Below are 24117 nucleotides of genomic sequence, written 5' to 3' on the forward strand. Positions count from 1 at the left end.
AGACAAGTAAATCTCAGCAGACAGCCACCAACCCCACAGACGAGCTGCCAGCCTTCTGCTCCTGTCTCACTTTAACTTAGAAAGTTGGCCTGTGAGCAGTCTGCCTCAGCCTGTAGACACTTGTGTTTTTGACCAGATTTCAAGCACTGAGGCAGATCTAGCTGCTTGTATGTGTTTCGCTCCAACCCCAGGTGTCGTTTAAAGGCACTAAGAACCAAATGAAAACACACATGCCCTGCGCTTCGTTGTTTTCAATCATTAGGGTGACAGCAGTACACTTCTTTCTCTTGGGAGAATGAAAGGTTAATATTTTGAAATACCAATTTTATGAAAGCGCCTCTTGTTATGTAATTCCAAAGCCCTGAATCAACAAGGTTTTCAAGACGTGATCTTGATCAGCCTCCAAGCACATTAACAATGTGTGTTAGATGAGGCAGAAATGTAGGAGACGCCGTGAGCAAACATGTGGGCGTGTGTCTGCGTTTGCAATTAGTACAAATGCTATAGCTTGTCTATCAGAGCCTCATGCGGCACTAATGGGCATCATTTGACTGTGGTTGCCTGCTTATTCTGGACTTTTATTTGTTTTTGAATGAATAAATTACCACAGATCAAAAGCAATCATGTCAATTAGGACATCTAACCATCCTTACTCACAGATCACAGAGATAGGTCATATAGATGAATGTAGACAAACAGCACCATACATACAGTTCTGTATATAGGCTATACTGTAGGCTCTCCCAGAGTGAAATGGCTGCCAGTCGGTGAAAGCCAGATTCCTGAACATTGTACACAAAGCCATCTTCTACTCCAAGGTCGATACCTTCAGAGAGAGATGAGGCTGAGCCTCGCCTATTAAATAAAGGCCATTTATCAGTACTATTTATTTTGTTTCCAGGAAACAGGAAAATATATCAGTTTGGTGTCCAACAAGTATCAAATGAGAAGAGCTGTTCAATCCGATGTTCTGCCTTTCTTTCTGAAAAAGCCTCATGGCCTTGAGAGCGCAAAAAGGAGCGATTACCTTGCATGAGACCCTGCACACTGTCATTCACAAAGCCCCCTTCATACTTGACGACAGCTGAAGGTTGAATGCTTTTTACTCCTACTGTATGGATTATCTTGATTGTCTTTTGCAGCTCTCGCTGAATGTGTAAGAGGTTCATAGTTAAGATGTGTTTTAGAGGGTTTAATTGATTTGTCCTCTCCGATAGAGCTCTAGCACAAAGATGGTGCTTGTCTTACAGGGAATTAGTTTTGACTTATAATATTCAATACAAGCCTGTTGAATTAATGTTGAATAGGGCATGTTTTTGTACCTTCTGTTAAGGCAAGCCTGTTGTTGAGCTGATATCTCCTATTGTTAAGGAGAACAACACTAAGCTTTGATTATTAAACCACTGCTTTTTATTTTATTTACTGCTGAGAAACCACGTAAAGCAGTCAGAACTAAATCCAATCTTTAATTCTAAAGTCTCCAAAAAATACTGATGAATCTTAATGTACAGTAAATGGAAAATAATATCTTGTTGTTGTTCGATCAAAGCTGTGAGTTTCACCAAATGTAGCCTAAATTAACTGAAGCAGCCGTTTATTTTCAGTGGTAATCTAATTTTTTGTGAAATTCTACAACATCAGAAGCCAATATCCTTCCACTTCTTGTTTGTTCCCTGTAAATCATTTCACGCCAGAACGCTCCAGATTAATATTTTCAGACAAATCCAGTCTCACTCCTACTTCCCATAGTGTCTTTGGCCCCACTGCCGGCTCTAATGGGCTATGTTTATGATCTGACTAAAACATACCTTCACAGAGATCCCCATTAGCGCCCGTAACGTTATATTATTTTGTGTCACAAACAGGGCTGACAGAGTTTCCTTTTGCTGAAATGTGCTTTCAACCACTGCACTGCAATCTTCCTGTCATAAAGAAAAGGCAACTGTGAAAATATTCTTTCTTCCAAAGAAAATGTTTTGCTGTCGTATCAAGGTGGTGTAGACTTTTCACTGATTACACACTTGTCACAGGCACAAGTTGTTGCTTGTCAACCTGAAGCTGTTTGCTATTATTTGTTGCCACTTTGTCCATAATAATTGGTGTTGCATTGATACAGTTGACTGATAGCTGTAGCTATTTGTCTGTACCCAATAACCCTCAATAATAATCCCCACTCCTAAAATACTGAAAAACGTTCTGATACACTTTTCATTCTTAACTGGACTGTGTCTGCATAGTTAAGCTTGTTAAAATGTGTGTCTACATTTTCTGCAGGCGTTTCAAGCCCTATTAAAATATAAACCCAGCAAATCAAATGAATACACAAGGATTTGTCATGGTGCCATGTGTGCCTTTCAAACAACTAAAGCAACTACAAATTCCGGTATGTGCTGATACACGCAGCACAAGGACAGTTGGATCTCAGTAAGCAGGAACGAAAACATCCCAAAACAGAAAGTCTCGACTACAGTCAGTACAGGTGGCAATATTGTCACCTGCCTGCGCTCATCTCTGAAACCAGACCATGTACACAGGCTGGTGTTTCTCGCAAAAAAAATTTAAGAGATGACATGAGCAGCCCTACCAGCATTTGCCATGATGGCCAAAACATTTTTATTTGGTCTTAAATTGTAGTTCAACATTTATTTCCTGTTACTTCTGGACCATGACGGTAGGCCAGCCTTTAATGTTTAACTGAGTGGAATATGTTGAATATGTTTTACCAAAATGTTGGCTATATGGTAAGGAGTTTTCAGGTTGTGACAGTGCACTGCAACATGTTTGTTGATCTTGTTTATTGGTATTTATTATTTTGATATTATTTATTTAAATGTAGACATGAATGTATAATTTATTTTATTTTATTTTGTATTGGTTTTTCAGTTGATTACCCTGAACGTATAATTCAACAGTTAAAAAGTTCAAATTATTATTTGTATTTGTTTTTAAAGTACAATAAATGGATGTTTTTAAAGTCAATGAATAATCACATTTAATAATTGATCTACAGTATGACTAAAGAAGACAAATAACTATTTAAAACAATGAAGATTATGGGTTAAATTATTTTCAGTTAAAACGAAAGCAGTCGTTTTAAGAGAGAGCAAATTTGAGTGTTTTAAATGATTATACAGTGAAACGTAAATATAAAAGATCCTAAAACAAAGGGGTGAACACTACATTAGGTTACTAATTCAACTTTAATTATTCAGGAAATATCACTGAGCTCAAACACACTAATTAAAACAAATATTCTTTCAAATAAGAGCTAACACATTAAAGTCCCCCTGAGAAATGAGTGTTCCCTTTTACATTCAATTAAAGATTCACTGATCATTTCTTCAGGTAAACAATGGATGTGCCGTCAAAGGGGACGGTCGCTCATAGTGACAGATCCACAGAGGGTGTTCTCTCTGCAGGACCTTCAATTCACTCAGATTCTCAGAGATTTATATTTTGTGTCAGCTTATTGTTTTTGGTTTAGACCATACAGTATAACTACTAACTTTTAAATATTGGTTTTACAGTTTTGTTTATCTACTTCCAAACTGCATACAAAACAGCTTCAAAAGGAAGATCTGTCTTTATATTGAAAAGTCATGTACAAAAAAATCCTGTTTAAGATCAGCAATAATTTGTTAGCCGACCAGCTTAAAGTTAAAGGGTCATTCCAATAATTTGACACATGCACATCAATGTACCTGCTGTGAGAAAGGCTATTCAGCCTGACAACAGCTGTAAACTGTCAAGGCTTGTGTGGCATTCAACAGACAGTAATATAAACGAAGCTATGAAGTTGCATTATCGGAAGTTTAGGATGCAGGGTTTGTTCTTCAACATCATTGCCCTTTTCAGTGTCAGAAAAATCATTTCTGCTGGAAGTAATCTTTTCAACTCTTTCGCAGTATTTCTGTTCTAGTTCTGATTGAGAGTAAGAGTTCAGAGTGATGTAACTGTAGTATATGAGCTGGGATTTGAACTACCTTTGCGTGCTTTAAAAACACGGTTCAACGCCAGGACATCACTCAGCCGGAGAGACGCTTCTTCAAAACACATTTTCTGTGGACAAACACAGTCAGATGTGGCAATATGTCCAGGTCACAGATATCATGCAGATGTGCAACATAATCTAAAGTAAAGTGCATTATAATATCTTAAAGGATTAGCTTACAGGCCATGAAATGCTTCACACTTGTTCTCTTTTTATAAACAAAGTGTGTGTTTTTGTTGGGACTGACTGGAGGTGCCATGGCACATTTTAATGGTGCGATTAGTATTCATCCACATCCTGCATTAGTGTTTTGAGCTGTCCTGCTTTGTGACCTCGGGGTGTTTTCGCTGAGAGAGCTCACATCGCTCTTTAGATGTTTACTTCAGGTTTATGCCATGATGGCAACTCCTGCCCCGCGTGGATCAAATCATTTCATGAAAAGACGTAAATCTGCTTCCAGCTGAAAAGTGAGGGCTTATCTTGATACCTCAGATTTAAATATAATGTAGCAGATGCATGTGCGACAACATGTGTGTCATTAGGTTATTCCTGACTGCTCCTCTTCAATGATGGATGAAGATTTGTATGCAGTTCAGATTATGTGCTGAAAATAATGCCTCAGCCCGAGCGGCACAATTACTAGTGGCACAGTGACCATTTCATTTTCTTTCTTTTTTTCTTTTTCCAGAGTGAGAGACCATCTGTTCGTAAAAGCAGTAGCATTTTGAATTATTCATCTCTCTAACTGTAACACACTGTTGGAGACGTTTGGTCTTCCTCTAAAAGCTTACCTTAGGATTTTAAGCAGTGTGCCTCACAGTCAAGGAAAGATAGTAATGGATCCCTAGAGAGAAGAATATGGGATTTATCTATATCTCTCTGACTTGCTCTTTTTTTCAACACTTTCAATTCTTAAATGCATAGATCTGCTTGTCCTGCTCCCAGCTTTCCACCAACCATTCCTACCTCTGCAACAGTCCTGATTGACAGAGAGATCATTACCATATCACATGGACGATTGAATCCTTTGCACAGGAGTTGTCTTCTGTGAAAATACTCCCTATACATACTGTATGTATATACTCTGTATGCTCTCTTACAGCGATATGGGGCTTCTGTGTTCTTCTATTTACAGAATATTGCAGAAACAAATAGTATCAATTTTAGTGACGTGAAAGGCACAGGTTGTTGGTGGAAAGCGTGATTCAAACGGTTAAAATGTCAAAACGTCTTCCCTTGAATGAGAGTTGACCTTCAAAGAGAGATTACCCATGATTTGCTTCTTCGCTACACACATATTTATCCAACACACAACCACTGTCTCTGTCGAACAACCTCCAAAGGAGAATATTGTTGTTTTTCAAATGCCTCTGCTGCTGTCTGTCCTGTTACTTACAGATGAGTGTTTTCATTAATGGTAGTATAGTCAGATAGATAACCTCTGCCCTGATCTCCTCCTCCACAGGGTCCCGGGCTCGGTTTGAAGACAGCGCACCTCGGATTGTGGAGGACCCCTCGGATTTGATCGTGTCCAAGGGGGAGCCTGCCACCCTCAACTGCAAGGCAGAGGGCAGACCCCCTCCCAGCATAGAATGGTATAAGGATGGCGAGCGTGTGGAAACGGACAAAGATGACCCCCGATCTCACCGCATGCTCCTGCCCAGCGGCTCCCTCTTCTTCCTGCGCATTGTGCACGGACGCCGGAGCAAACCAGACGAGGGCGTCTACACCTGTGTGGCCCGCAACTACCTGGGAGAAGCCATTAGTCACAATGCTTCGCTAGACGTTGCCAGTAAGGGTCTACATAATTGATCACAGTCCTACAAATGTGTGTGTGTGTGTGTGTGTGTGTGTGTGCACGTTTCTAGCGTGTGGGCTCTGCAGATGCTTTGTGCAGTTGTGTCCCAGATCTTTTTGCAGCCGTCTGGCAGCTTTATGGAGGTCCACTGGAGGGTTTGCCGTGCCTAAGAAAAATGATATGAAACTACCAGACTGCAGGAAGAAACACCGTAAACATGCTGGTGTGTTTGGAGATACATTTTGTGATGAGTTATAGTCTGTTGGTCTGTTCCTTATTTAATGTTACTGCTACATTGTACTTTTTATTTAGCCCTAAGGTGTGTATATCTGGCTCGAGAGGGGTCAGCACAGTGAATTTAAACATGTTTTATTGTGTTTAACTAGCATGCCTATTGGAGAGAGTGAACCTCAGCCTAGGGCCATGGTGTATCGGAAAGTCGTTTGGTTCCACCTTTGCTGTGTTCATGTGAAATGTTTAAAACAAATCGTTATAATTATTGTGACACCACATGAATGCAGCAAAAAAAGTCCAAGGACGCAATGCTACAAAAATGCTACAAAAACTAGAAAATGATTTGCTTTATGTTTTAGATCTGCTCCTACATGTAGTGGGTTCTTCCACTGCCGATGCTATGCTTTGTCTGACAAACAAACAAACAAACAAACAAACAAACAAACAAACAAACAAACAAACAAACAAAGTAATCCTTTCCAAATGACCTTGTTGGCAAGGTAACTACTAATCTAGCAAATCATTAACATGTATAGGCAATACTATGACAGCTTTAGTTTATTGAGATTTTGTCTGACTTTGATTATATTCTGGTTTTAGAATATATACCGTTGTTGTAAATTACACTATATAAGTGAGGTTTTACTTTACACTTTAAAGGAAATGTCACATCATGTTTTGTCATTGTGTCCATAATAAGAATTGAACATGATGACATTTACCTTAGGAACCAATGAGAAACACTGGATAGGAATGGATGTGATACTGTTTCTTCTACCAGTAGTAGTCAGGAAAGGACTACTAATTGTCTAGGTATTGATGTTTGAATCAATGATTGATTAACCACTGAATTAATTTGCCACCTCTGGCTCTAACTCTGGCAAGATCAACATTAGTCAGTTACAAGTGGGAGTTTATATAAAAACTAAGAACACTTCAGGTTATCAGAAAAAACATTACCTGAAAACGCTTGTCTTTATGTCATCTGTTATGCAGCTCGCTCCAACAGCTGCGGGGGACCTTTTTTCTGAGTTTTCTGTCGCTCCGTCACAATGACAAGTGTTTCAGATGATTCTATTAAACTCAAGTATTTTGGAAAGCTGTAGGAGGCTTGTTTTCTGGCTGATTCTGATCAGCATATTTCTTGTCAGAGTCTGAGTTCTCCAAATATTCACAATAACAACATGTTAGAGGATAACACCTGAGTAATATCCAATGTTCCCCTTAAATTGTTCCTATCTGTCCAGGCTACATTTTGCATGTCTGGGTAATATATTTATGTATCCTAGTTAACTCTACAAATAAATAAATAAATTGCTTTGCCATATTTCTATAAAATACAATTATAAAAATAATATTAAATGTTTAAAAAAATGTAATAGGTAGTGCCTTCAAATGTCTTATTTTGTCTGATCAACAGTGCAAAACCCAGGGCTGGTCAATAAACTGTCCTGTATGTCAAATAACAGCAGCAAATCATCACATTTGGGGAATTTGTGTTGTTTTTGCTTTACTGTGTCTACAGAAAATAAACAGTCAGTTTTAAGAGAAATGTAACACAACTGTTGTTGCTGACACGTGGCGACCTTTTCTAAGGCAAGCTAGATTATAATCACATCACCTGCAAGCCCTCTCTGTGGGCACCAACAACATCATGTGTGTGAGCATGCATTTAAAGCTGGGTTTTCTTTGTGTTGTCTGCTGCTGCTGAGTACAGCAGGGGAGTGTGAGCTTTCTCCTATCTTGCTGAAAGTGCACTGAAGTGAAGTGCTCTCTGTGTCTATTATTTTCCCTCCTCGGTTGAGGACACGTGCTATTGTCTTCCCTCCTAATTGTGCCAGTGTGGCTGGGCCCTGGGCTGAACTGCAGCTTCTCTTTGGCATGAGGAAATGGATTAGTCACCGGGTTGATTAGTGGATGGAGCCTTACAGATTAGCAAGGTCGTACTGTCCTCGTTAAAAAAAAAAAAAAACAGCAATTTGAGCACAGTCTTATCTTCCCTCTTATTTAGGCTTCCTTACTAGTGTGTGTGTAAGAGCTCATGGCTGGCTGACCTCATCTGTAGCTCGCATCCAAAAATAGTATATATACTACTATATATTTGGATTGATGAGCAGCTGCATCTAATGCAAATATCAAAGCTGGAATAATATGTGATGCATGTATCATATTATCGTTGATAATGAAATGAGGCGTGTGCAGCTGGAGATAACGGCACAGTCATATTGGTAAAGGGCCGATTCACCTGCAGGCACTAAGTGACTAACAGTATTAACAAGTGCCTGCTTTTGCTCCTAATTTTGCAGCCTCCAGGCTAGAGAGGGCATATGCCAAAACAGCATGGTGGTGGTCTCAGACTCCCCCTCCCCTCTGTGTGAAGTTGTGCTGACTGTGGGGTAAATAGTGACCCAATTAGCTTTGGCAGGGAGGCGGGGGGAGTGCACAGTGGTAATTAGAGGCCATATTTTAGGCTGGTGGTCTTGCAGAAATGTGTGTGTTGGTGCTGGCTGTGTGTGGGGCAGCAGTCTGAGGGACAACAGGTGGGAGGGAGATAGCTTGAATCTCCCACTGAGCAGTAATTATTACCGATGCATCTGTCCGGTAGTCTGAGTGTGGAGCAGGATCACTGACACTAACCTGGTTTTAACCACATTAATTACACATTAATTGTCATTGAATGATACATAATGCATTGTGCCACATGACTAAGACTTTCTCTGCACTGCTCTCCTCTCGCTCCAGCCATTTAGGTCTTAGCCCCAGGATAACTTTTCTCTGAGCTGGCGTCTGCGAGTGTTGGCTGGAATTGCTTCCACAGAGATACATGGCTTTGCAAAGCTATGCAGAAAAGGGTGTTATGGGTAATCTCCCAAATCTCAACAACGCATAATGTGGGCTTGCATTTCAAGCAAGCTTCGAGATTGGGTGATCCGACGTCAGGTTGAGATTTTTTTATTTACTTATTCTTGCAGGGTTTGAGCACATGTTTTAGCATAGCACTCACACAAATAATATTGTGGCAGAGCAAAGACAACTAAATTCCTTTTTAAGTAACTTGATATCATTGTCCATCTTGTCATCACCTTACTGATGCTGTGTTTTTTTTTACACTATAGCTTTGGTACATTTGATTCCCTGATTTCTTCTATATTCTCTTTACATTGTGGTTTACTTAACATGACTCTGCTACTCAGCACACAATACTGCTCAACAACCTGTCCAAACGTGTGTATTTGCTCACATGCAGACTCGAGAAGCATAATTCCAGCTTTAGCTGTTTGCTGCAGGTATATTTATTTTTCATATAATTTAAAAACAAATACAAACTGTACCCCCTTAATTGTAATAATGATCATTGGCTCTGTTGCTGCAGACAGTGAATTAAAGAACAATGTGAAAAACTCTGAAGCTGTACCTCCAAACGCTTTGTGTTGAAGGAGGTCAAACTCAACCTTGTTTAACTTACAATGGTTTATTGGTTTAGTTGCTGACAAAAACAACACATTTAAAAAAAAATGTAACCTCTCTTTTTGATCAACTCCACATAAATAAACCTTGGTCACACAGATGCTGAAAGTTCATAAAACAGCTACAGTGCTGTAACTTACCTTTTAGAAGACCACAGTGTAGCTTCACTTGATTGTTGGTGAGGCTGAGAACTTGGAAACTCATCCCTGGGCTCTGTAACAGCATTTTTGCTCACTCAAGTTCATGCTCCTGTCCCTCTGTATTAGAAAGCAGTTATATGATCCTATTACCTATTCAAGGTGTGAGACGTTTAGTTCACAGAATCATTTATTTGCCACAAATTCTGAGAAAAGGGGAACACCGTATAATGCTAACTCTCGCACCCACCATTTTGGTAAAATAAATAATTAGAAGGTGGAATAATAGATTTGCATATCATTGAATGAAAAAGCTGAGACAAACGCTGACTTCAAAACATTAAAAGGATTCAAAAACGAGAACGGATGTATTTGTTCTGTACAGTCAGTCCCTTTTTCTTCACAGTTGAGTTGATGCTTTTTATGCTCAAATGCACTTGCGCACCCAGAGGTCCACAAGTGATGTTTTTTGTATATCTGCTGTTGCTCCCTTTTTAGAGTACCTTGTAGCGAGGAGTTCGCTTAACTCTGAAATGCCAGCAGCCGTCAGTATTCTCTTTTTTTCTTCCATGTTAAGAGTGAGTTTACAGTGCTCGGCTGACTTGCATGGCTGTTTTGAAAAAAGCCAGAATAACTAAGCAGTGGGAAGGAGCGAAATCCAGTCCTTCATTCTCCACAACTGTGTTTTTTGGCTTTAAAATTAAACTAGAAGGCGGTAAAAACACTATGGTGTCTATTTCTAAATCATGCATTTGAATGTCTGCGTGTTTCAGCAAGTAGACAGTCACATGGTGCGGCAGGATTAGAACAAAGTAGGACAAATACAAAATAAAACTTGCTTAAAAGGCTTTAGAGCCAGATGTTCCTGCTACTCTTGATGAGGGATTATGAACGAATCAAAGTTGTGGTTGCAGCTTGTTTCTTGGCTTCTCCGGCTCTTCGTTCTCTTTTCACTGGGGATATATATCAGATACATATCATCCCTTATGGATATGGTTTATGTGTGTAGCTTAGAATTAATTTGTACTTCCATACAAGAAACATTTTCACATCACCTTTGCTTTGGTTTATAGGAGCGACACAACGCTTCACAATCAATGCAAAGAGGAAGAATTGATAGCCTTGAGTTTCATAAAGATTATTTTCCGAGGAGTCTCTTTTCATCCTCCATCAACACAGTGAGACAATGGATGGATTAAAGCAATCTCTCTTCTCTGTAGGCAAAGCCTCCATTAGCTGTGACAGGGCAGTATCATGGCAATGGGATTAGTCCACCTCCCTAACGGGTTTATTGCTCTCTGAAATAAAAGAACAATAGGAGCCAGGCAGCGGGTCCTCTCAGGTTGTCGGTAATCTGTACCTCCGCTGTCCTTTAACCTCCCTGTCCACCCTCCTACCTGTCAGCCGTGAAAACACAGAGCTCTGGAGCCGCTCTTCTCTCCGGCCCACGCCTGCTGCCATGCCTGCGACTCACACTCACTGTCACCTCGTGTTTAGTACAAAAGCATTTTTTCCCCCTTGTCCTGTCCGTCACACTCATCCATCATGTGTCTCTTGCTTGGTACGTAAATGTTTTCTGAACTTTTAAGTCATTTGCTCGTTGCTGCTTGATTTGAACTGAAATGCAATAATATACAGTACATTAATAAGTGGATGCAATACAAATCACAACTGACATACATCATTTTTTATTGTGATTAATCTATCTTTATCCTTTGTTCATTTTTCCAAAACAACTAGCAGATGGCCTTTCTGCAGTCCGACAGCTCCTCTCTGCTGAACCCTACATTATACGGATCACTATAGATATAGATGACACTTAAAATCAAGCGATGAATATTCTCGTGCAGATTAAATCTCCTAATCTGTATATCCCTGAAATATTAAAGTTATGAAAATGGATAGGCACTCTCGTAATAGCGCCTGGAGAAATAATGATGAAATCGCTGGGAGTCAGTTAGTCCTGCTTTGCCTTTATTAAAGCTCAGGGGACGTGCTGTGTGGAGTGAGGATTTGCCTCTGAAGGGTCAACCCTCAGCTGCCCTGCAGTATCCGACTGAGCCCAGCGTGGACCGAGGGAAGCGAGAACGCAGGGCCTAGTTTAGGAGATTATTCGGAAGACCTATTCGTATTATGTCCGATAGAGTTAAGTTAGGGACAGTAGCCCCTCAGGAGCTGGAGGGAGGGTTCATCTTTGTGTTTCTGTGATGATCATCATCACACAAACATCCGTGAGGAAATGTTTGCCGTGGCAGGCTTTTAAGATGAAGCAAGGAAGGATCACATTAACTTGAACACAGCTTCAAAGAACATTTTGGAGCACAGTGTTTGGGGGGGCGTGTGATGTTAGGAATATATTCTGGTCTCTGGCATGTGTTTCAAACCGTCAAAAGTCCCACTTTCTCATGTCGGTTCCCGCAGACTCTGGGTTTCAAATTCTAAAGATGTGTGCGAGCATCTGCGTTCCTGTCTGTGAGTGTGCAGTTCAGGGATTAGCTCCCTACCCACAACTTTTTCACTTCAGTCACCATGGCAGTGAAACAAAGGTCTCTGTGCACACATTTCACCAGACCTTACAGACGGAGGTCTAAAAATAATGCAGTGCTTTCAATTAGCCCCTCAGCTCTGCACAGCATTTGAAACAGGCAGCCAAGTGAACAGGGTCATGCTTATTTGGTGAAAAGACATATGGGAGGAGAGTCAGTGACTTTACTGGTTTTAGTGCACCCATGCTTTTGTTATAACTCTGCAAAGGCTCCACCGTCCATGTTTGTGAGGGTCTTTTGGGTGTGTTACTTCTCCCTGCAGATGTCCATGATAGTATCCCTGTTGAGATAAAGTGTCTCTTCTGTCGTCACCTGCATAGCGCTGTACTTGTACCAGTGTTTGACTATGAATAATAATTAACACATCACTGCAGTGTGATAAGACATTTAATATAAGAGGTTAGAAGTTCACAGCTAGTTTTTCTTTTGTGAAGACTTCTCACTGTCCTTATCCTAAATGTCATGGCATTAAAAGTCCCACTTGGTGAAGAAAGTAAACTTTCACTAATTTCCATAAAGTTCAGTTTAAGAAGGCAGGTACGTGTAATTGATTAATTCATGCCACGTATCAAGTTGAAGAAAAGGGCATATAGTGTAGCTATGGGTTGACTTATGCCCACTAAATACCTGACAGAAAACTGTCAGACGCTTCACTTAGTTTTGAGAAGTCATAGAAGTTTATTCCTAACAATTAAGGTCGTCAAACAATAGAGGGAGGAATGATTTCCTCTCTTTGAACAGCTGTGAGTCCTTTTAAATTAGATATCCTTCAAACGCAGTGCATCTGAATATTGATGCTATGTTAAAAGCCATGGCTGCCATGTTGACACAGACCTGTCGGGCGTACTGATGGATAATTAATGTGGCATGGATTTAATGATGTACTTAGAATGATCTAAGTGCTTGGTTTAGGTGATTTAGAGGAGATTACAGTTATGTCACTAAAAATCCTCCTGACTAAAGACTGAGATTACACCAATGTATTGTTCACTAGTTCCAGTTGATAAGCCTGTTTTTGTTCTGACATGGCTGACACGGCATGCGTGTATATATAAAATATGTACATGGTTATTGTGTACATAATTTAATGCTAGAAATGTGCCGCGGTCTCAAGTCCCACTGGATTTTGTTGGCTCTTGGGTTTAAAGGTAGGGTATGTAATTTATTTCAGAAACACTTTTTGTTACAGTATATTCCATGGAATGCTCTTAACATCCCGATAACAATGAATATCTTAAATGCTTTGACAATAAATACATTAAAAAAATTCATCTGTGGAAGCCGTAGCGCTGTAAAAAGCACGACCAATCATTTTAACCGGCCCGGCTAAAATAACTGGATGGCCTACCTGCCTGTCAGCCTTCCATCTGTGCACAAACTTATCTCGTGCCCTCATTGGTCATGTGCGCGTTTGTGTGTGTTGGAGGAGGGGCTCTGTAAGGTAGTGGCAGATTTTTTCCGGTTGTGTATTTTCAAATTCTAGCACACTCAAGCTGGTTTCTCCAAAATTACCTACCCCATCTTTAATCTCTGGATTTTATTAATGTATGTGAAGAAAAGTGTAAGAGTTTTTTTTAAACAGTTGGTTTATTTAAGATATCTTTTTTTTCAAATCTTCCCTCTCCATGCCAAACGCCCTCAACATGTCTTCTGACTCCTAACTTCATGCACATCCCAACAGCATCACAATGGTCAGATTTATGCATTAGTGTCTACTTCAGTGACACAAGAGAAAATATTTTGGGGAAAAATAATATTAGATGCGTTTAACAAACATATGTCAAGTTTGGCTAATATTAACTTCTCCAAACCAAATGCAGACCCACTATCATTACTTTAAACTGTGACATTGTAGCACCCTAGTTACCTTGTCTTTTGTAGATAATGCCATGTTTAGGTAGTGAACTATCTTTGCAGTGTGTGAAGGTTACACACTTGTTACCACCCCACAAACTCCTGACTTGACAGGCTGATGCCTGATTACTGTTGGTGAGCTATGATTGGTTAATTGCTTTCTGGGGTGGGGTTTTAGTGATCGATGAATAGAAGATCAATGGGTTGTAGATTGACAGAAGAGCAGATATCTTTCATCTTTGAATCTGTGAAGGGTTGCTAAAATATTCATGAAGGTGTAAAAGGAGATTGCATTGATTGATTATGCAGGAATAATACTCTTTGGTTAGGAAAAAGCCTATAGGCTGTAGATACAGGATGTGGTCCAACGTGAAGAGTGTGTGTGTTTGAAATATGTGAGCCTGTCAGCATTCGAGTATGAGTCTCCATTGTACTGGAGGTCTCATGAGAAGGATCCAGTTCACAGTTCACTCTGAGGCTTTCATCTGTCAGTCACCGCAGAAGATTAGAAGATATCAAAGGTTGCCGTGTCAAAGTCTTCTCATCCTGTCATTATCCACGGCGGTGGCAAGAGAGCAAAGTTGAGGGGTGACGTGAGGATAGATTTACAGTTCAGGGCTGAGTGTTTCAGATTTGTAAGATAGTGTTTGGAATCAGAGACACAATCCCTTCATTAATGCAGAGGCCATTTTTTTCTCCCTCACACATGGGCTAAATTATGAATGCACTGTTATTTGTTTACTCCATGTTGGACTGAGAGATGTGCATTATTCATCTGCTCTGACAGGGGAGACAGCAGAGTAGGACACAGAAAACATTAAAACAGCGCAGCCTAACAAGGACGTTGACAGGGATTTGAGCAGTCATGCAAATGCCAACACAATAATTGACTTTCCCTCAATAAGCTTCTTTTCACCCTCTGCAAGAATATGGTTCACTCAGGAGAACAAGTAGAAAAGATTTCCAAGCCGAAATGGTGTTTCTTTTGAGGATAGTGGTCCTGTGTCTGTGCTGCAGCTCACCGACCTGTGGGTTTGATTTACAGTCTTTGTTTTCAGTACATCAGAGGACCAGGGCTTCAGAAGCTAATTAGATTTCTTTGTGTTTTCTTCTCAGTCCTGAGAGATGATTTCCGGCAGGCCCCGAGCGATGTGGTGGTGGCTGCTGGAGAGCCTGCAGTGTTGGAGTGTGTGCCTCCACGTGGTCACCCCGAGCCCACTGTGGCTTGGAAACGCAACAACGTCCGAGTCAGCCCCAAGGATGACCGCATCTCGGTGAGTTTAACATATACAATGAGGAAAGGAAAAGCTCCCATTTCAAAATACACAGTGTTAACTCCCCATGTTGTTCAGCCAAGCATCAGTCACATTTCAATACAAACATTGCACACATTTTAACCATATTTCCAGAATACCTGAAACAGAGTCTCACTAGAGAAAATGTGTATAAATCCACAGCTGAAAATTAATGATGAACTGATTTACAGTGCTGTAAAGTAACTAAGAACCTTTACTCAAGCACTGTACTTAAGTACAATTTTGAGATACATGTACTGTACTTTACTTGAGTATTTCAATTGTTTCTTCTACTCCACTACAATTCAGTGGTAAATCATGTGATTTTACTCCACTACATTTATTTCACATCTTTAGATGTATATAATCAAATAAGACTCACAAGCTACCCTTCAGTAACTAGCTGCACCTTTACCAGCTTTGATAACACTTTAAAGGTGGGGTAGGTAAGTTTGAGAAACCGGCTCGAGATACACTTTTTGTTATATTCCATGGAATGCTCTTAACATCCCGATAGCAATGAATATCTTAAGTGCTTTGACAAAAAATCCATTAAAAAATGTCATCTGTGAAAGCCGTAGTACTGTAAAAAGCACGACCAATCATTTTAGCCGGCCCGGCTAAAATAACTGGATGGCCTACCTGCCTGTCAGCCTTCCATCTGTGCACAAACTTATCTCGTGCCCTCATTGGTCATGTGCGCGTTCGTGTGTGTTGGAGGAGGGGCTCTGTAAGGAAGTAGCAGATTTCTTCCGGCTGTGTATTTTCAAATTCTAGCGCACTCGAGCTGGTTTCTCCAAAATTACCTACCCCACCTTTACTGCATCAATAATTATAATACATTTAATATTCTGAAATAGACCGATCTGCATAATACTTTTGTACCTTTACTTGAGTAACATTTTGAATGCAGAACTTTTACTTGTAAGTATTCCTGCTCTCTGGTAGGCTACTTCTACTTTTACTTAAGTACAAGATATGAGTACTTCTCCCACCCCTGCCGATTTACTTTTTAATTCTGTTAAAGTAAACTTCTTCACATGCACGTGTTAGATTTACCTTTCAACGTGTCTAGGAGCTAATGGCCTTGACATAGACACAATAGACCAGATTATTTGGTTCTTATGTAATAGGAAACCTATAGAATATCACTATCCTTATCTTTAGGGGGGGGGTCAGGAGTGTACATGGCCATACATAGATAGGAGCATAAAGATGCAGCAAATGAAAGGCGTTGCCCAGCGCTTCTTTACAAACCCACCATCATTCTGCATTCATGGAGAAAGGCAGAGATACTCATTTACACTGACTTGAATACTTTCTATAGAACATTATGCAATGCAGACACCTTGGTTTTCTATTCACTGGAAAGTATCTCGGGTTTTGTTGTCACTTTTGTTCTCTCTCCTCATGTGTGGAATCAACAGCTGGACACCATCTCCTGGGGATTTGAAAGGCTTTTATAATGTCTTGATGAAGCTGATGAAGGACAGTGCTTGCTTTAGTAAAAGAATGGTGTTTTATTCGGGCTCTTCACTTTAGTAAAAGTCACAATACTGCACCACAATATAGAATGTCTTAATTAAAAGCAAAAGTCCAGCATCGAAAATGTCATTCAAGAGAAAGTATGTATGTCTTACATCAATGTGTTGTTAAAGAATCAAAAGTAAAAGACAAATGGCCTCTGTGAGTGTGACAGTATTAAACAATATAAGCAAAAGGTTATTATTGTTAGTGATTTTCTTCAAGTGATGAGTGTAAATACTTTGTTTCATCAGATACTATACAGAAGTATACCAGAATGACTGAATTATTGTTTTTTCCATTGAAGGCTGTTTAAAGGTGGGGTAGGTAATTTTGGAGAAACCAGCTCGAGTGCGCTAGAATTTGATATTCATTGCTATCGGGATGTTAAGAGCATTCCATGGAATATAACAAAAAGTGTATCTCGAGCCGGTTTCTCAAACTTACCTACCCCACCTTTAATGGATGTAATGGATGTCTTTACTCAGGACACTTTCCAGACTAATCTCTGAAACTGTCACTGTGCTCTTTTCCAGATGCGTGGGGGCAAACTGATGATCTCTCACACCAGGAAGAGCGATGCTGGCATGTACGTCTGCGTGGGCACCAACATGGTGGGAGAGAGGGACAGCGATCCTGCGGAGCTGGTGGTGTATGGTGAGCAATTGTTTGTGAAGCAGCATAAAGTCCTTTAACCTGTGTGCATCATTGGTTTTACAAAGTTGCTCCAATGTTTATAAATGTCTACGTCAAAAACTGCCATGAAAGAGGTTATATTCATATTTTCTCCCACTTTTAGAGTCCAATCTCCATATTCAGTCATGATCACAAGAAAAAAAGATTCATTTATTTTCTAAATGTTAACCCTTTTAATGACAGTTTGTTCACATAATGCCACTTTTTTAAATGTCCATGATAATCAAAAAGTTCATTTTTTAGTGCAGGAAATCAGGAAAATAGAATGCATTTGCCCCATACTGCAATCATAAGCAAAATGGCTCAATCTGGCGGAAAATAGTGAAAGAAATTAAAAGGGCTCTAGATTTGAAGCCAGATAAAATAGAAAGTATGATTGAAAGCTTTAATGGCTCTGGGATCGAAAGTGTTGTTTTTAATGGGTTTCAAAGTGTCAAACAGTTCATACTGTTTATAATAGATGTTTTCATTTATAATAGGAACTGAGGTTGGAATACTAACATTTGAATGAAAACAAGCCCAGTAGCTTGCCACAATGATGAAAATGAAAACACAGAAATGTTCCCTATAGTGAGGCACAGTGTGTAAGAAATAGGCACATTTTGTACACTTCATGTCTCCTGCAGAGCGTCCTGTGTTGGTCCGGAGGCCGGTGAACCAGGTGGTCATGGAGGAAGAGACGGTCGACTTCCTGTGTGAGGTGCATGGGGATCCCCCCCCCCACTGTCCGATGGCGGCGAGAGGAAGGAGAGCTTCCCCGCGGGAGGTGAGAGTGACTGACATGAGCACGGACCAGACGACTCTCCATTGGTCATGGATGGACCAATGGAGAGTCAGACTGCTGATGATCATCTGTACAGCTTCTTTTGAGGCTGAATAAGAAATACAGTTCATCAGAGGCGCGTCGGGCACTGGATTACTAACTCATGTGACCCAGAAATCATAATAACTCTTCATTAATTTACGTCTTCCCATAAGCTTGCTAATATAAATTCATAAATGGAAGGGACCAAAGAGGGTTCATTAGTTGAGGGAATCATCCTGTGACCAGTTTCACCCTTTTTTCCATTTAAACTCAAATGAATGTTTATTTAGCTAAGCCTATTAAATAATTACATTTTATACTCATATAATGAAACTGAAATAATACATACATTTAACAAATAACCTATAAAGTTCAACCAACACTATGTTGAGCGGAGGTTATACAATACAGGTTTTCTATATTTTATTTCATTTATGAATACAAATTATGTTTATATATGTCCTCCCTGCAGCGCTGCTCTGCAACAGCTGTTGAGTGGATTGTCCCATTATGGTGCTGACATTGATGTGGGAGTTAATGCCATAAAGAATAATGAAATGATAATTAAACGTCAAGAAGGTTAAAATGCTGAGATAACTGCCTCATGTGCAGACATTAGGGTTAATTGGTCTACTTTGAAAATAGGTAATTGTGATGCTAACATATTCATTGAATGGTTGTTTCTCATGTTTATAAAAAGCTATATTATAATCAGTCTCACACCTAATTTGTTATCTTGTATCTTGTATTTATTTTTTTCTGCTTCTATATTTTATAAGTAATTCATATTGTTTTGTTCTACATACCCCTTTCAATGACTACCACAACTGAATAAGCTTTCTTTACTGTGGATGTATTTGGTGTTTTGAATAACTCTCCTTTTCAAAATCCATCGAAACGTTATAACTAATGTACTGTTAAGAAATGATATGCTGTTTTTCCTAGAATCTATTGAAAATCCGTCAATGGGTTAAACCAATCTTACTTGTTTCTAATTGATTTTCAACTGTTCCAAGAATTTTCCAGGAACCTGTGACAATATCTGAGGCAGATAAGGCGTATTGTTCCAGTTCCTTTCAAGATAATACAACTTGATTTTGAATAAAAACCCTAGCAACATGTTGATTGACACGAAATAAATGACACTATCTCATGCTACTGGCATATATTTTCTTCGCTTTTTTTGAAGATTAGCATGGTAATTTTCTTTGTGCAATGTTTCTCTGTTAGATCTTTCATTATCTCTCATTTTCTCATTCCCAGGTTTGAAATCCGCAACGGCAACAGTCTCCGTTTGTTCCGCGTGAAAGAGGAGGATGAAGGGACGTATACCTGCACATCTGAGAACAGTGTGGGGAAGACGGAGGCCTCGGCCATGTTGCAGGTCCACGGTAAGCAACACATCATGCATATTGTATATGTGCGCACATACGCATGCATGCATGGTAAAAAAGCTCATGTTCAGGCTTACAGGCACACAGCAAAAGCATCATAAAAAAACAGGTTACCATTTCCTGTTCAATGCCCTCTGTTTTTATATCACTGTATCTTTGAGTCCCTGTCCAGCGGTGATGCCATGAGCTTATGCTAAACCGTATGGATTACGCCATTTGACAGATGTTTGGTAGATGTGTGCTTTAACTCACTGCCAGAGAGCAGTCCCTGTATTAATAAGACATGACTCCCTCCCTCTCTCCCTTCCTGTCTCTTTATCTCCCTCCTCTCGCTTCCTCGCCCTCTACGTATCCCTTTTCTTTTTCTCTGTGTCTCCTGGTTTCTCAATAGTCTCAGTCGACTTCCTCCACTAATGCTTTTATCAGTGAAAATGAAATCCAAACCGGGCAGTTTTCCATTCCCTCTTTTATGTTTGTTTACTCTTTCTATGCTACCACCGGTTTTGTTTTGTCGCTCAGTGTTTCATCCATCTCATTATTTTTCCATCTCTCTCCATCATGTTTCAAACCCTATCATCATTCCAGTCGGCCCACTCTGTAAGTTCACTTTCCATTGAATTCTTCTCTAACGAAAGGCATTTGTTTTATGCTAATTCGTGTTTTTCACAAAGTGCTCTCCTCTGTATGATGTTTTTAATGGTTTTTAAATCAAGAATCAATGTGTAATGGTGTAAATAAGTTCCTCCATTAGGCATTGAATTGTGAACAACATGCCTGTTGCTGCAGTCAGGCATTAAGTAAGCCCGTGACTTCATGTACAACAGATTAAGGACTGAGACAAACATCTGCTGTGTGGAGAGGAGTGTCAGAGAAAGTGAGACGCTGTATAAATTCTCTCTCAATTGCAGCTTCAGAAGTTCAAAATACAACTGAAAGGTTTTTAATTACAACTAAGTTCTTACTTATAAATGAGGACATGATTTGAATTGAGGTTTTTTTTCAGACCAAAATATAACTGTTGTTGCTTTATTACTATTAATCATTCTGGGTGGATCCATACTCGTCATTTCACAATCTCAATGATAAGACAGAGTTATTATTAAATGGGACCTCCAGCTCTTCCATAACATCAGGGGACTCATAAGAGAATACAAATATGATAAGAAATAATGATCAAAATTAATTGCATCAAATGAAGAGATATCCTAATCTTTAGTCTCTTATGTAACTCTGTAGGATTTCTTTTTGTAACATCCTTGTCTGTGTCTCAAATGTCTGATACACATTTGTAGACGCAAGCTTGACCCAAAACAACCTGATGAAATCTCTTTGACAACATCAGAGTTTTTTTTTTCTCCGACTTGACAGAAGTTGCTCCAGGGCTGCAGAAGAAATGTATATTCCTCATAGCTATACTAACTATGATATATAGAATTAGTGATGTGTCCCTTTTTAAGTAGTATTACTATTATTAGTATTATTGCTTTTATCAGTATTAGTAATTATCTTAGCATCTCTTGTGCTGATTTTGTATTATGTTATGTACTCCTCAAACTAATAACCATGAGGTTCATGACTCATGTTTGAGGAAAGGTTTCTTCAATGAAAACCTCAAGACATTTTATAATCAGGGTAAATCCAAGCTAACCTACAAAACAAAAGTGGTGAACAAAAATACAAAAACTAAGTCTGTAACTGTTGTGTTAAAGAGAACACACTGGAAAAAAAAAAGTATTTCTTGTCTAATGGAAAGACTTGATACTCTGCACTGATATTGAAAAAAACATGTGCCTACAATATAATGATGTAGGCATCGACAAAAAAAGAAGTCGGAAAAAATGAGGCAAAGATCCAATATTGTGCATCCCCCCATGTTACCATAAGTGTATGAAACTAACACGTTAGATTTGTTTAAAGACATTAGAGCATCTCAAGAATAAAATCAGCAAGATGTAATCAAACACGTTGATAAAAGTGTGAAATGATTTCTGTGTTTGTGAACATGCTCTCTGTGAGAACATTATGAGACAGCACAGATGACTCAGATACCCTGGGTATCGTGCCAAATATGTGTTTGCCTGCTCTCTTACGTGTGAGTGCCTTGGCATATGCGCTGTGCAGAGATGTGTAGAAAGGATGAATCCAGACTGGAGAAGCTTCTCATCTGACAGGAAGCGTGAGCCAATTATTCAGCCGGGAGGTAGAAGGCAGTGGTCAGTGTAAATCCACAGAGGATCTGATGATGTGGCGAACCCAATGATCCGACCCAAACTATAAAATGGCAGCTCTGCCCAGACCTTTCCAAAAATAACTGAGCAAATGTCATCTGAACACCTCTGCCGAGCGCTGCGATGATTTGTTATTTTCAGAGGACACCAAGGTGATGTCTCTCATTAAAGATGAGAGGGCGATGACAGTGCAGTGATAGATCAAAACGCTCAGAAGGTTAAAGAGGCAACTCTCTGCTTGTTTAGAGCGATAGTGCCTTATCGATACTAGCTTTCCTCCACTGCAATTATTTCACAGCTATTGTCAGCCATATTATAATTGTTATATTATTATTTTACATAAAAACATAAATCAAGAGTTTTAAAATCCAATGCTTGTTTATAGATTTGACCAGTAATTCCCAACGGTTGGTCATGAGTCATAATCCCCTACATAAAAGCAGCGTTTGATTCTTGATCATTGTCACATGATTTAAAAAAACTTTACATTTCCAAAAGAAGCAAAACTGTTACATAATTCACCAAGATTAGTGAAATGTCCAGAAATGATTGCTGGTTGTTGATTTCTTTAATCATCTCACAATCAATCAGATTTATCTTGTTACCCTTTAGAGCTACCTGACCAATAGGTTGGGAACCACTACTGCATATAAATGTGTCAAATCCACCTTATCCAGCTACAACGGTAAAATGCTATTGGCTCACTCATTATTCAGTATTATGAATGTGAAATGAATACTTCTTCCACCAGTTGTTAACATCAAGTGTAGATTCCCAAATGGAAATAGAGACCAGGGCAGCAGTTTGAGACGTTTTCATGCTGAAATAAGGCGTTTGGTGGTCACACCTCTCTCTCTCCTCCAGTACCACCTCAGATTGCGTCAAAGCCAAGAGACCAGATTGCCAGCCAGGGCCGGAGCGTCACCTTCGAATGCGGCACAACAGGAAACCCCCCACCTGCAATCTTCTGGCAGAAAGAGGGCAGCCAGGTAAGAGAAGGGAACAGAGGATCCTTTGAATATTGCAGATATTCACACTCAGTACATTCATTTCCTGTTGACAAATCAATGAAGGACTACACACACCAACCAGCGTCAGGTTGTTACAGTCGTTTGGGGATTTTTGTAAAACTGACTCATACTGAATTGTTTAACATAAATTCACACCTTCTTTTTTTTAAAAGCGAGAAAGACTCACCGATTTAATCATAGTTTTTCTGACACTTTTTTTAGGTTGTTCACACTTTTTTCTAAGAGAAACAGGCGATATACAAACAGGAGATTGCTTCACATTTGCATTTGGCTCAGAGATATGACTAGAGACAAAGTGTTGGAAGGCATTGTGCTATCGCGTTGGCGAGACATTTTTTTCTCTCGCTAGTAACCGAAGTTTGAGAGAGTAATGAGGAGGAGTTGATGAAGTAGAAATGAAGGAGGAATAGGTGGCAGGAAGTACACCAGGTGCGTTTAGCGAAGCGCTTCTTGAGGGCAAACACTGTCCTCCCTCTAGATTGTACCCAACTATAAATACCCTGTTGCTCAACAGCAGCTGAGATCAGAGGCTTTGTGAAGCAGCTTCAGGTGTTTTCAGAAGCTTGTCAGAGAGCAAACAGGAAGTTCAGTTTCAGATTTGAAGTATACCCAGTACCACCCGTCTGCAGGAAGGCCGAGGAATGGTTTTGCTGATTGTAGATAGTTTTGCTGCATTTGGGGGGGGATTATCTTTAGCCCTATAACCTTAGTCCCTCCACCAAAGTCTAAGCCTCTTAGAGGAATGAAATGGATGGCTGACTGGATTGAAGTGCATCCCTCCCCCTTGTTCTCATACGTCTCACTTAAAAGAAAACACAGAATGGGACAGCGTTTAATTCTCTGTTAGTGGGCATCATCCCCAAAACACCAAAATAACCATCTCTTACAGTTTTAGCCCATGCTAGCTGGGATGTTGGTCTGTCACCCCAGCATTTTGGTGCAGACTGAAATATCCGTCAAACTATTGGATCAATTTGCACTAGTTTTAGAAATATGGGTCCTAATGACTTTGGGGATCTCCTGAGTTTTTTTCTAGCACCACCAAGGGTAACTTTCCCACTTTGGAGGGAAGTGCCTCTGCTTGATAGATTGCCAAGACATTTTGTACACTTTTCA

At 39.8% G+C, this 24117-nt stretch overlaps 1 protein-coding gene across 1 annotated transcript in view; it reads left to right on the forward strand.

Moving 5' to 3' along the window:
• zgc:77784 (uncharacterized protein LOC402947 homolog) overlaps window positions 1–24117 on the forward strand; it is a 48774-nt gene that overhangs the window by 4183 nt on the left and 20474 nt on the right. Inside the window, 7 exon segments of the mRNA XM_034113160.1 lie at window positions 5457–5783; window positions 15145–15302; window positions 17384–17504; window positions 18170–18255; window positions 18257–18309; window positions 19612–19739; window positions 22835–22959. Coding sequence (XP_033969051.1) covers window positions 5457–5783; window positions 15145–15302; window positions 17384–17504; window positions 18170–18255; window positions 18257–18309; window positions 19612–19739; window positions 22835–22959 — 998 coding nt within the window.

Source organism: Trematomus bernacchii, unplaced genomic scaffold, assembly GCF_902827165.1.
Source record: "Trematomus bernacchii unplaced genomic scaffold, fTreBer1.1, whole genome shotgun sequence".
NCBI classification, from domain to species: domain Eukaryota; kingdom Metazoa; phylum Chordata; class Actinopteri; order Perciformes; family Nototheniidae; genus Trematomus; species Trematomus bernacchii.